General features: G+C 47.0%; 1 protein-coding gene across 1 annotated transcript in view; it reads left to right on the top strand.

Moving 5' to 3' along the window:
- IGSF3 (immunoglobulin superfamily member 3) overlaps positions 1–13,772 on the top strand; it is a gene marked incomplete at both ends in the record, with an annotated part of 74,525 nt that overhangs the window by 15,711 nt on the left and 45,042 nt on the right. The window contains one exon of the mRNA XM_079549581.1: positions 6,880–7,257. Coding sequence (XP_079405707.1) covers positions 6,880–7,257 — 378 coding nt within the window. The remainder of the gene's footprint in view (positions 1–6,879; positions 7,258–13,772) is intronic.

The following is a 13,772-nucleotide window of genomic DNA, read 5'->3' as shown; positions in this document are numbered from 1 at the left end:
TTTTTTCTGACCAAGTGTGACCACGTTGGCTGGCTTCTGTATGTTTGGTTCCTTGACATTTGAAGTGAAGCTGTATTAGATTAAAGAACAGTTTCAGAATTAGTGCAGTCAGGTTGGTTTAGATGAATTTTCTGATGGGCTGATTAAGAACAGTGAAAGTATAAGAGCAGGAGTTTTTGTCCTGTACATCTCCCGTGGCAGGCTGATCTCCACCTAGGGTATTCCTGAAGAAGCTGAATGTCTTCTAGAGGAAGCTAAAGTGTGAGAGACTTCATAATCTCACAAAGCAGTTGTCTCTGGTGCTGCACTTTTCTGGTTGCTGGGAAGTCAGAAATATACCTAGCCTCCATGTCCAAACTGAATCTCTCTTGTTCACACCTACGTCTGTTGCTTCTTGTCTTCTCCACATCCAATACTGTGAGTGATTTCCTTCTTTCTTCCAGCACATACAGAAATGTGCAAGTTGTAGCAATAGAGATGATATGTGGCTCAAGAATATGCCATTCTAAGACAGTGTTTAAAACTGGTGCATCTTAACATCTCTAGTTGTAGGCTCAGAGAAGGAGCAGTTAGAGGAGTGTGAGATTCATATAATATGAGGTTTGCTTAAAAAATCCCAAGGGCAGATCACATTTAACACTGCAGCTGCAGAATACCAATTCTGTACTGTGGAAAGGAAGGGAGTCATCTGTCAATATAAGGACCAGATCTGAGAGGAACCAAAGGATGAAAAATGGCTCTGATCTTGGTGAGGGGCTTGGATGTTTGACTGGCTGCATAATTATAACAGAGGTACAAGACCTCTTTTGCAGTCAGAACTTGGAAAGCTAGTCACAGGCCAGAACAATCTGTGGTGATTAAAAGAAATGTCACCTCTTTCATATTTATTGAAAACATTTTTCTTTAAAGACAGTAAACATCTGCTGTGGAACTGAGTGGATGTGAAAGGGAGCAGCATGCAGAGATGAGTGAAAGCAGTTGTGTTGGAAGAACAAAGGGCTTCGTTGGCTGCTCCTGTCTCGTTTCCCTGCGCTTTGATATTTCCCTACTGATTGTGATATTTCCATACCAATTATTGTATAAATTGTTCCTGGCTGACCTCGCCACTTAGCCATCCTTAGTTGGCTCAGCAGTGGGAGGAATTTGAACGAGGAATGATTAGCTTCTGGGGTCGATTCAGGAGGGAAAGTCTGAGTGGTGGGATGGTGGTAAGAGCAAAGGAGGGTGAGATGGGATCAGGCCCCCTTGATACCATGATTTAAACATCAAAACAATAGGGTAAGGATGGGGTTGTTCTGTAAGTGGTTCCATCCAGTCCATTGGTACAGTGAACCGTCCTGGCATGAGAAGAAATACATCGAGCAAAATACTGTTTTCACAGAATGAGGCTTCATAGTAATAATGGTGTTGGGGGGAGGGAACAAAGGGGTATGCTGCATGTTTTCTTCTGATAGCATTGTTTTTTCCGTCTGGCAGCAGGTTGCAGCGTACAGAGATTCTACCTGCTGTGACTCATTTATGCAAAAATTAAGCTCGAACCTAATTTTTATTTGTGCGTGTTAACAGGAGACTTCACAGAATAGCAGGTGTGCATTGCTAGAAGATTGGCCCTGTTTTGGTATTGCCTGTTGTAGTGGGGTCACCTGTAGAGATTACATTAGTCCTCAGTCAATGAAAATTAAGATGGCCACTTGGGGAATGCTCTCAATGACCAGACAACTGTGAGCTTGGAAGAGCCTTTGTGAAAGGAAACAGGGTTTTGTGTCTGATTATTCCATTGGCTCTGCAGCAGAACTAAGACAGGTTGCTGCAGAGCACGGTGCTCCTGTTCTAGGGTGGGGGAATAGTGACAGGGATGAGGAATGGGTTGCAGGGATGCCCGGTTTGCTTGGCTGCAGCCAATAGTGTGGTATGAGGGTGGCCAACACACAGGCTACTGCAGCTCAAGGATGCTTTCACCTGCCCTACTGCTCCCCATAGTGCTCTGCCCATGATGGCGTGGCATCTCCCATGTGGTCAGCACTATGCATGGTGTGGTTGGCACCTGCTCATGGGTGCTGCTTGCCTGGAGCCTCACTCAGGCTAGGAAGTAGATGTTTTTAGCAGAACTGCTCTTTAGCACTTGTGCATGAATTGTCTTCTTTGCTGGAAACATCCTGCCAGCTCCTGTGCTCTCACACAGACGTTCCCTTGTCATAGCCCTGTGGGATTTATGCGCGCTCCCCTTCCTTGCCCTGCACAGGTGATGCTTTCTGCTTTAGTACGGAGGATGTCTGGGGAGACAGTTCAGTTCAGAACTGAGGTGGCTGTGCTGTTAGGGAAAAAACTGTAATCGTGCCTTTTTCTTTTTCCTTTTTTTTTTAAGCTCAGCCTGCAGATCAGATGTGGCTGTATGACTGAAGGGTATCACCTGCAATTACACAGATGATAAGGGGATGTGAAAACAGCTCTAATATGGAGTTGTAGCTCATCTTGGGAGCCTCCTGAATCTGATGGGATCTACTACCTATCTAGTAGTCCTTTTTCAAGTAATTCCCATCCCAGTATGAACCTGGGCATCTTTTCACAATATTCCTAGACAAGGAAGCCCCCAGTTCAGCTGTGTATAGTTGCAAGAATTCCCTCCTTTGTTGTGAAACTGGACCTGATTGATCTTGGTTGACAGTGCTAGGTTTTCAAACAAGAAGAGATGATAAATGGTCACTTCTTGACCATCTTCTCCATGACACATGCAGTTGTACAGACCTCTATCAGATCTCCTCAGAGGTTATCGTTTTCCAAGGCCTTGCCTGCCCCATAATTCCTTACATAGAGACCGTTCTCTACCGTTTATTTTCCTTCTTGCTCTCTTCAGAAACTCTTCCTCTAAAACCCATAAATTGAACAAACAATAGGAATAACAAAAGAAACCACAAATGTGCTCAGTGTATTTGTACAGGCAACAGTGAGAGGAGGAAGAGGGATCTCTTTGGAAATGTTTACTGTCTGCTAACTGTAGTCAATAGCACAAAGTAATTTTTTAAGGAGAATTTAGGATTATTAGCATGCAGTTCAGTTATTGACAAATACTGCTTTAGAGCCTCCAAGAGAAGGAAGACTGCTGTAAAGCTGCAGGAGTAGAAAAAAGCCCCTCAAGCTGCGTAATTCCATTTGGTGTTCAGAGCTGTCAGCCCTACATTTCTGGAAGATATTGAAAATATGAAGATTTTTTTAATTGCTCTCTAGTGACTAGAGACCCAGGATAATACTCCTGAGTTTCTCTTTCAGATTAAAGCTATGCTGGCAATGACTATTGCTTTCTAATATACCTTGATGCAGCTTTCTATGGCGCCTTTGGGTGAGGTGCGGATGTGACCCACGCTTTCAGCAGTGGGAGGAGTGTTTGTGCAGGAAGCTTTTGATAACTCACTGTAGATGTGGCACGGAGCGATATGGCTTAGTGGACATGGTGATGGTAGATTGGTGACTGGACTAGATGACTTCAGTGGTCTTTTCCAACCTTCTTGAATCTGTGATTCTTCCCTAATTTTTATGGGTGTGTTGATGCTGTGGTAGTTTCTTTCTTACATCATAGCAACTTACTCCTTGTGATAAGCCTTGTGTCAGTGTTCCCAGTTTGTATGCCTGTTTGTCTAAAATAAAACTGAAGATCCACCTCCTTCCCAGAGAATAAGTGTTTGGCCATTTCTGAAAGGTGGCATCATCATAGTGTTTCAGATCATGCCCCTTATGGGACCACTTGTGCTTGAACACCTGAGCTCTGCATGTCTCTGTGTGGAAAGGCTAGCTCTGGCTGTAGCCAGTTGACACTACTGGGAGGGTGTTGATTCTGAAAAGACTGAATTACAGCTCTTCTGGGTGCAATGTCTAGCTAACAGGGATACTCAATGCTCCTTTCTGGCTTGTTGATTGAACAGAGAGTCATTGAAGTCTTGGCTGAGAGACACTGCACTTCTCCCCTGCTGTGCTGCTGAAGCTATCCCTCTTCATCTGCCTTTCCCAGCTGCTCAGCATGAAACTGCAGCCCCTGGAGCCTGCTGAGTGTATGGGAAGTGCTGGGAATGAGCATCTGCCCGTCCCCTTGCAATGTGACCCAGAGCTTTATTGTTGTGTCGCATGAGACCTCCTCTCCCTGTGCACCTTCCTTCCTCCAAAGTGGGGTCTGGGAGAGAGAAATGCCAGCAGAAGTGTGAGGGGCTTGCCCAGCTGTTGCTTCGCTTGCTCTTAGCTCAAAAGGCCCATGACTCAGCCCTTATCTGGAAGGGATAAGGATCAGGGAGTGCTTCCTCTAAAGCATGCAGTATTTGCTGACTTCTTTTGGAGGGAGGAAGGGTGGGGAAGCAGATGCATGAACATATCACTTCTTATTAATTTTAAAGTTGCTCTTGGCTCTCTACCTCCTCCATATCAGCCCTTGCATTGTCAGTAAATTATATTGGATTTGCAATTAAAAGCCAGCTGTGCCAGTGAAGTACCAGTCAAATGCCAACCTTAATCGTCTCCTGGGCTTCCAAGGAGAGGTGTGGAGCACAGAACTCTTCCTTCAGTGAGCTCTTCTCTCGCTTCAAGAGGACAAGATAAGAGCTTAAAATGGGATCTTCGGCATATTATTTTTGCTAATCAAAACGCTTGCTCACTAAGAAATGCTATTTGATACTGTGCATGCCTGAATGCAGCAATTCCCAGAGCTTGAAAACTGCCAAGCGTACTTCACCACATAAGAAGTTAACCATTTGGGGAGAGCCCTTATAGTGGTGAATGCCTGTCTCAAGCTGATTGTTTTTTCTCCTCCCCTTTCTCAGTTACATTATTCATTTGAGAGGTGTTTTCTGCTTGTTCCCGAAAGCCACTGGCAAGGGAAGGAAGAAGCCCACCTTAGTGCTTGCCGTGCAGCTCAGGGGATCCTATCTGCACACACTGGGACGTGGAGATCCACACTGTGTATGCTTGAGGTTATTTTGCTAATGAGCAAGGGTCAGTCCCTGATGAAACATTGTTTTGCAGTGGGTTGGTTGGAGAACTCGTCAAAGTTTTCCTAGATAAAGCCAACTGTACAGCAGTCATCTACTTAGAAACTCAGAAATAACCAAATGAGTGTTGGTTTTGCAACTGTTAATTCCTGCCACTGCATGTTTGTGTGGTGGTGCAATTTTAATTGTTCTTGCAAGCAGGGTGTCTGAATGCTACAATAAGGTTAAGATGTGCCTCCCAAATGTGTATTCCAAGCTACCTTTGTATGCAATAAAGATCTTGCCCTTCCTGCTTTAAAAACAGTTCTTCACTTCAAAGGCAGTAGTGTTTGCTTTGTCTTTTGGCCTTTGCAGGGAGAGAGGAGGGTCTGGTTGCACCTTAGATGTTAGTTGTCTCTGGTGGCATGTGTCTTTGGGATGAAGAGATTGGATGGAGAGCAAACTGGGGAGAGTGCTTGCCTCTGCAATTCCTCCCACTATTTTTTCAAATGTGCTAGATTTCCCCATCCATCCATCTCTTGAAATCACATTATTTCATCAAGAGTCAAAAGAAATGTAATTTTGAGCAGCAGTTAGCTGAGCCCAAGTTAATAGTTTGAATTGCACTCCATCTGTTCAGCTGCATGGCTTGATGGACATACTGAACCCGTTTTTCACCATTTGCTTTAAGATTGTAAGAGCCGTCTCCCCTGGCTCCCATCCAAGGTGTCTGTCAAGAAAAAGTTGTCTGGACACTGATGGCCAGAGGGTGAGATGGAGCCAGTAATCCTCTGACCCTTTTGCTTGCAAGTTGCAAGTTTTTGAAGGATGAAATTCTTCTCTGGTCTTGAACATTGTTGTCAAAAATTAGAGAGAAAACAAAAAATATCACCATGTGTGCACAAAAACAAGGGGAGGATGAAATTTGCAAACGTGATTATGCAGGACCTGCTTTAAATCAGCTTATTGCTGTTTTATGATGGCAAGCAAGCAGTCACAAAAGCCAGGGTGATTGGCCTCACCATGTGCACATGCTGCTGGTAACTCAATAACCGATGAACACCCACCGTGGTCTCCAGACCTCCAGCCTTTGATGTAGCAACAAACAAGATAGATTGCTGTAATTTATCTGGCCCCTGGAGGGCTCTGCTGGTAATGTGCCATGAGCCCAAGGGCCAGCCATCCATAATCTGTGTAAAAATACAGCAAATTGCTGCCCTGTCTTTGTTCAGAGCTCTGTGACTTTGCATGTGTACAGTGTGCAATACCAGGTCTCGATTTCCAGCAGCCAGGGGTGGTGAGTCTTAGAGTGTAATGTGCCCGCTTCCTCCATTAACTTTAATTGTTTTTGTTATGTACCAAATATACTCCTTTTGAATAGACTTGGAAGTGCTAGGAATGTGGTGTATCCTGGTATGCCTTCGTGAGTGTGACTGAGAGGCTGGCAAATGAAGATGAGCTGGATATGAGGGAAAAACAATGGGATTTTGCACCAGCTGGAGCAACTGCAAGGCTTACTGTGGGAGGAGGGGGCTTGTGGCCTGAAACCCAAGAAGGGTCAGAGCACGTGAAACAAAACGGTGGCTGTGTGGTGGAGGAGCAAAATGGTGCTGAGAACACGCAGCCTTGCTGAGCAGAGCCCCCCCGCAAAGCCCCATGCTGCAGGCATGTGATGGAGCTGCCGTCTTCTTGCTGAGCTCCCTATTAGCTGAGCCTTTACACGCATCTCTGCTGTGTCCCTCCAGTTGGGCGGTGTCACCTCAGTGGTGCCAAGCGTGTGCCTCACCAGCCACAGTGGCCCTGTGTGGGGTGTGGAAGTCTGCTGGTGGAGCTTCCACCGACTGTGGCCGTGGTGCATTGGAGGGGGGAGGGGGGCACACGGGCAGCCTGCTGGGTAGTAATGCTTCTCTGCTCTGCTTTCCTCCCACAGGCATGGCCTTCGCTCAGCGGCACGTGGCAGTGCAGGAGGGGCCTCTCTACCGCACAGAGGGTTCACACGTGACGCTTTGGTGCAAGGTGAGCGGCTACCAGGGCCCAGCAGAGCAGACCTTCCAGTGGTCCATCTACCTGCCCTCAGCCTCGGAGCGGGAGGTGCAGATCGTCAGCACCGCCGACCCCTCCTTCCCCTACGCCATCTACACCCAGCGGGTGCGCGCCCAGGAGATCTACGTGGAGCGGGTGCAGGGGGATGCGGTGCTGCTGCACATCACGGAGCTGCAGGACCGAGATGCTGGGGAGTATGAGTGCCACACGCCCAACACCGATGAGAGGTACTTTGGGAGCTACAGTGCCAAGACAAACCTGACAGGTGGGTCTCGAAGGACGGCTTGTACCATTTTGTTACTGGTAGCGTCAAGGTGATGGTAAAGCTACCAGGGAGGATGTGCTGTTCTGTACACAGCGGCATGAGGGTGCGTATGGGTCTCAAGCTTGTACGGATGCAGACAGGTTTCCCACTGCAGATGGGGAGATGTGTTCATCTGCAGCTCTATGGCACATAGTCTGCTGTGCCATAGCCCAACAGCCACATCCCAGCACTTACGAGATAAGGAGTTCTCAGGCTCTGAGCACTACCTGTTGGGGTCTACTCTGGTCAGGGAATGGCACTTGAATCCACAGGGTACTGATGATGATAGAGAATCAGCAGGGTGAAGAAGTAAAGAAAATGATCCAACTGTAAGCCCTTTAACCTGGTATCATTCCACTCTCTCACCTGCTGTCCCAAAGCAAAGAAGCCACAAGGGCTGCAGTTCAGATGGTTATTTTGGTGGCCACCTTCCCATTTACTATCAGTGTATGCCGTCTTGAGTGGGGAGCTCCACACCTAAACACTCCTTTATTGTAATTAGGTGGCTTGCTGCAGGTAACTGGATTTGTGGTTCCTCATTCAAACCAATCTGAATGAAGGCTGGCACAGCGCAGCACTTGGGGTAGTGAAACCTATCATAAAACAAAAAGTGGTTGAGTGCTTGGGGACAGAGAGAGGGAGTGGCCATGGGATTTGTACTGGGCTAATCTCTCAGGAAACTGTACCACAAGGAGTCAGCATCTGAGCCACAGTCCTTGGAAAGCAGAGAGCAAGGGAGAGGACTGGTGTTAGCCATGGACATAGAGTGCAGTGGGGAGGGGTTGTGAGTAAGCATAGCCGATGTGTCTGATGCTGGCTTTGTGTCCCTAGGGCTCAGGAACTGGTGCCTTCCAAGTTTTAATTGTTGCTCAGCAGCTTCCTTGGTGGCCAGCCCTGGGCTTTCCGGGTGAGATGATTGTGCTCTGTCCCGCCCTTACCGCTGGTCACAGGGCACATGGAACTTGGGTCTCGGCACTGAAGGCATCCATGGTTAGTGCTTTGAGGACATCAGCTTCAGGGCTTACATGTGTCAGAGATAGTCAAGGAAATTGATCTAAAGTAACTTCTAGTGGATTAGTTAAATCGCCTTATGCCCCTTTGTGGATACTCGCACTCAGAATGCGTGGCCCTAATTTGCTTTAGCTTAATTCATTTCCAAAAATCCACTTCAGAAGTGACTTCGGGTCACTTGCATTTTGAGTGTGTATCTACGTAGGTGTTTGCTGGGGTTTAACAAAACTCTGACAGAAACTGAATTCTTTTATGCCCTCGTGTGATGCCTGTATGGGAACTGCTGAGTCACGGCCTGAACCTCTGATTGATCACCTGAGGTGAGCCATGAGTCAGCCAGAGGAGCACAGGTGAAGGCAATTCAGCTGTGCAGCCTGGCTCCACCTCTCCTAGACCTATTTAAGAGCTGGCTACCAGTGGGGAAGGATCTTGTCTGGAGATCCACTCTGCTGGCGTTTTATGAGTGAGTCCAGGATAGGGGTAAGCCTTCTATTTATTCTCTTTTGTTATCATAGTCTGCTTTGTCAAACTCTCTTGTTTATTTTGTGATCATAACATCCTAATGTTCTTTGATTATACAGTGCCTCATGAAGGACAAGCCCCCACAGAAGGAAGGGCAGTAGAAGCACCTCCAGCCTGTGCTGCTACCCTTAGCCTTTCTCCCACTGGCAGCTTTTGCAGCTGTGTAGGTACAGCTGTGTCTCCACTGTGCTCCAGAACCATGTGTGCCATCCTGTCTCTTGTAAATGGTTTGTTTGCTGGTGCAGCATACTTGAAAGCAGTGCTGGGAGCCATTGTGAGGTGTCCATGTGAAGCCCTGTTTTCTGGCAGTGTGTCTCTGTGAGAGGACCTGCACACAAGGATGAGCAGCTACAGGTGGTGGGCTTTCAAAATGGCTTCATTGCTACAGACCTTAGTCAAGAAGAGCTACGCGAATGCTATGTAGGAGAGTTATTGTTCTCATTTTCTCAGAAACAGAACAAAACTTTTTTTTCTTTCATCCAGTTATGAATTTTTAATTGATTCATTGGATTGAGTGGCTCTTTTTTGGCAGCAAAAAAGCCTGGAGGGAGATAGGTTTGTTAGCATCTCTGTTCTCTCTGTTTATGTGTGAAATGGATAGTTTTAGGCTCGCTGCTTTGAGTTGCTTTGCCCTGTGGCTTGAAGGAAGAGCTGAGGGAAGAGTCTTCCCCCTTTTCACCAAGGCACACAGTCCTGTGACGGGGTAGCTTGCTGGGGCTGGATGAGACAGCAGTACAGGATCACACATGGGCTGCTTTCAGTACCGGCACATCTTGGCTTGCAGTAGTGGCTAGGATGTGTCTTTGCTCTTGCCTTCTGAGCAGTATCGGGGCTTCTGAGGTTGCTAAAAAAGAGAGTTGGTAGCTAGTTGGGCTTCAAAATACAGCTCAGTGCACCTTATGGTCAGCAAACATGTCTGGTTGTTCCTCTCCCATTTTTGGTGCCTCATCAGGAGGTTCCTTCACTGGGGATCTTGGCTAGAATCTAGCACTGCTTTTCTGATGTAACATCAGAAGAGGATAGGTGTGGCACTGAAGGACATGATGTAGCAGGCATGGCTGTGATGGGTTGATGGTTGGACTAGAGGATCTTGGTGGTCTTTTTCAGCTTTAATGATTATGTGGTGGCCTGGAGTAAACAGTGCTCCCCAGGCACTTTTTGGGACTGTAATCTCCACTGATCTGAATTTAGGCACATATCACAAGCACTGATCTCACCTGTGCTAGGAATTAGGCCAGTAATGTGGTTCAAGGGCCTTCTGCTATAGAGGAATGTATACAAAGGCTTAATGTTTTTAATCAGCCTTAAGTTCACTTCAATTGCTTCAAAAACAAGTCTCTCTCTGTATCTTGTTGCCTCTCTTCTACTCCTGAACAGCATCATTGGGAAGAAGTTATGCCCAGTTTGGGAGATGTCCTGCATTCTTCCTCCCAATGCATCTTAAATGAATTCCAGATGCTGAGTGGGGCAGCAAAAAACAAACAAAAAAAAAAACCAGGTGCAAGTCTGCAGGATGTTATGGAATCATGGCCTTGTGATTGATTTATGAGAAAGGATTAATCCCATGTACAAAGTCTGCAGTTCCATTGTTTGTCTTCTGAGTAGAGCTGATAGAGTTCGGTTCTCCAAGGCCAATATGAAATTGCTGAAGCTATTTGTTGGCTGTGGGGAAGGTTTTTTTTTTTGTTGTTTTTTTTTTTTTTTTTACAGAGGTGTCGTCCCACTTATCTGATGCCATGTATGTTGTCTAAGCTAGGTGCTGAGGCAGTGTCTGCAGTCGGAGGACAGAGACGAACCTGGAGAGCAACCCATCTTTGTTTAGGTTAAGGTATCTTTCTCTAGGTTGACTGAAGAGAGAGCCTTAACATGGCATTTAGTGTCGAGTTCTTCCCATAGTGGCTGGTGAGGTGTTTCTGTGCAGCTGGGTGAAGCAGCAAGCAGTGCCGTGCAGTCTGAGATTCTGGCCTGTGATTCTCATCTTATGTTGATGGGTAAATAAACTTGTGTGTTGCTGAGGGGTGGAAGTGAGCACATGGCAGTTACTTCAGAGTGCGTGAGTCACTGCAGATTTGTACTCCGCTCTGTATCTGCAGTGGGTTGTTTGTGTGCCTGTATGCTTACTTAGATTACAGCCAAGAGGCCCAGGTCTAACCTCTTCAGAAGTTTCAGGCTTTTATCTCAGTAGGTTTTTTATCTGTGCTCCAAAAAACATTGAGCTCTTCTTCAGAAAGTAACTGATTTGAGGGAGGAAATCAAGCTTTGAGGTTTTTCTTTAACAGGTAGCGACAGAGCGGGAGAAAGCCTTTCAAAGCACTTGAGGAGGTGGCAGCTCTTGAACTCTGTATTTTTGGGGAAGCAGCTGTGCGGCATCAATCCTTAACAAGTTAAGCAAAAAAAAAAAATGAAAGCGTTTAGGACAGGGAGATGCATAGCAAACTCCAAGGTACTTTAGAATGAGGAGCGATTGGTGCAGACTTGAGAGCCAAGCAGCACTTGGCCTCAGCAGCGAGCAAGAGCAGGCTGGTGCCTGCAGGGATGGATACCGTCCTTCCTGTCCTCCCAGGGTTGGATGAGAGAAGGGCATTAGCATGAGCTGAGCACCTGAGAGGCTTTCACAGAGTTCCATCATGGTTGGGATGTAAAGGCACCTCTGGAGGCCACCTGCTCCAACCCCTGGTCAAGCAGGGGTCACCCAGAGCAGGCTGTCCAGGACAGCATCCAGTCAGCCTTGGAAGATTGCAAGGAGGGAGACCCTGCAACCTGTGTAGGCAGCCTGTGCCAGAGCTCTGTCCCTGCTCAGTGCAGCACTTCCTGATGTGCAGTTGGTGCCTCCTGTGTCCAAGTTTGGGCCTGTTGCCTCTTGTCCTGGCATTCAGCATCACAAGTTTTGGTGGTGCTTTAGGTAAAGATTTGTATGGGCCAAATACTCAGTGTTGGAAGGGAAGGAGCCAAGTGCAACTCAGACAGGCTTTTGAGGGAAGAGGGTTGTTCTCTTTGGTTAAACTTGCAACCAAAAATCTTGAGAACTGACTGTGGAGAGCTGAAGGGGACATAAGAGGCAAAAAGAATGAAGTGAACTTTTATTGCCTGTAACAGCTGCTGCTGCTTGTTGCCAGCAGCTTCTCTTCTTTGTCAACTGTTGCCATATGTGATCTGTCTGCGTGCGGAGCTGAGGGAGTATGCCTTCACCCAGCTTTGCTGTGCTGGAGAGAGCAGCAGCTGCCCTGGGGGCCTGGGGTCACTCACCATGAGAGTAGTCACTTCTGCTCACATGTATCTCATGGACTTCACTGGCTGTACGTGATTCCAGTTGTTAACTGGGCTGAAGGTGGCTTCCCTGAAGGGAGGTGTCAAAGAGAAAGACGACAATCATGCAGACAACGTAGGTGCTTTTTTCTGTGCTGCCTTTGCTTATTTCTCCCCCTGAGGGACAAGGGAAAGTGTCGTACATGCCAGCAGGTTGCATGCTGGGGAAGACAGAGACCAGACCCTTAACAGCTGTGCATAGTGGAAGAATGAGCCAGGAGACAAAAGTCCAAACAAGATGTTCAGACTGCCTGGTGAGGTGGCACACCACCACCTCTCTAGGAGTTTTCAGCACCTGACAAGGATCAAGGGAGCAGCTGGATCTGACCTTATCTGACCACTGCTTGGGCAGGTTGGAATGCAGACCTCAAAGGTCCCTTCCACACTGCATTGTGCTATGGTACATCACTTGGCTGTGGGGCAGTAGAAAGCAGTATTAGGCACCAGCAATGTTACCACCATACCAGGTGGTATGGAAGAGTGTTGTTTTTTTTTTTTTCTGGCCTATTTCTTGTATTTTGTATGTTCCTATTTCCTTTGAGAGTTTGCAGGAGTTTATCTCCTGCTTACTTTGTATGAAGGTGAAATCTGGGGATCCTAATCTCAGACTGGGAAATCTGAGGCCATCTCATTGGCTTTGCTAGCTCTGTGAAGCATGTGTATGTTTTATTTGGCCAAGCAGTCAATTAACCAACGTAAGTTCTAGGGTTGGTTATTGTTGAAATTCCTGCTCTGTGAGTTATATTCATCTTTGCTTGTTCGGGCTGTGCTTGTTGCACTAATTAGTTCCCCAGAGGAGTAAAATGTCCTTCGCTTTCAAATTCCCCTTTAGCTGGCATAAAAAATAAAATAAAATAAAAATTCAAATACCTTCTCCTAGGTGGTCCTCTGCAGCCAGGCACAGGGTATTTTGTTTTTACTGTCCTCCTGCACATGACTGCATTTCCCTGTAGTAGTCTTGGAAAAAAAGAAAAAAAAAAAAAGAAAAAAACACATTTGCCTACACTGCCCAGCTTTTTCTCTCTATTCCTATGGATGCAGAAGGAGTGCTTGATAACAAGGGAGCAAGGAGCACGGGTAAGCATATTTACCTCCAGCCATTCCTATGGGTGCAGCTTGGGCAGTGGCAGCAGCAAAGCACAGCACCCATTTTCTGGAGCAATGTGGGGCTGGGAGACTTTGGCCATCAGGTCCTCCCTTGCACCAAGCTGCCAGCTTGCTGCCTCTCCCAGGGTGCAGTCCCCCCTGTCTCCCTCCCTGCTTTCCAGCTGGTGAAATTAGGGATAATAGCGTACAAGCTGTACAAGCCTTTCACAAAGTCTAAGCTAAATAATTGTAAAGTGCTTTGAGCTCCTCAGATAACGGGAGTTAGGAACAAAGGCTTATATTTCTGCTCTGCCTGGTAATGATCCTGAATAGGATTCTTTTCCAGCTCTGTGTCCTGGAAGCAGTGCTGCTTCAGCTCTGCACTGGCTTTGCCCTGGGGAAGTGGTGCAGATAGCAGGAGATGCTGGGCTGGGGCACCGGGCCCTGCCAGCTGTGACCCTGCTGCAGGAGGAAGGCACTAAGACCTGCTGACAGAGCCAGTCTCCCTCCCTCCCTCCCTCCCTCTCTTTTTTTATTTTTAATCTTGGCTT

This window comes from Tetrao urogallus (genome assembly GCF_951394365.1).
Source record: "Tetrao urogallus genome assembly, chromosome: 1".
NCBI classification, from domain to species: domain Eukaryota; kingdom Metazoa; phylum Chordata; class Aves; order Galliformes; family Phasianidae; genus Tetrao; species Tetrao urogallus.
Note: the sequence above shows the minus strand (reverse complement) of the source record. Positions and strands in the feature narration are given on the sequence as shown.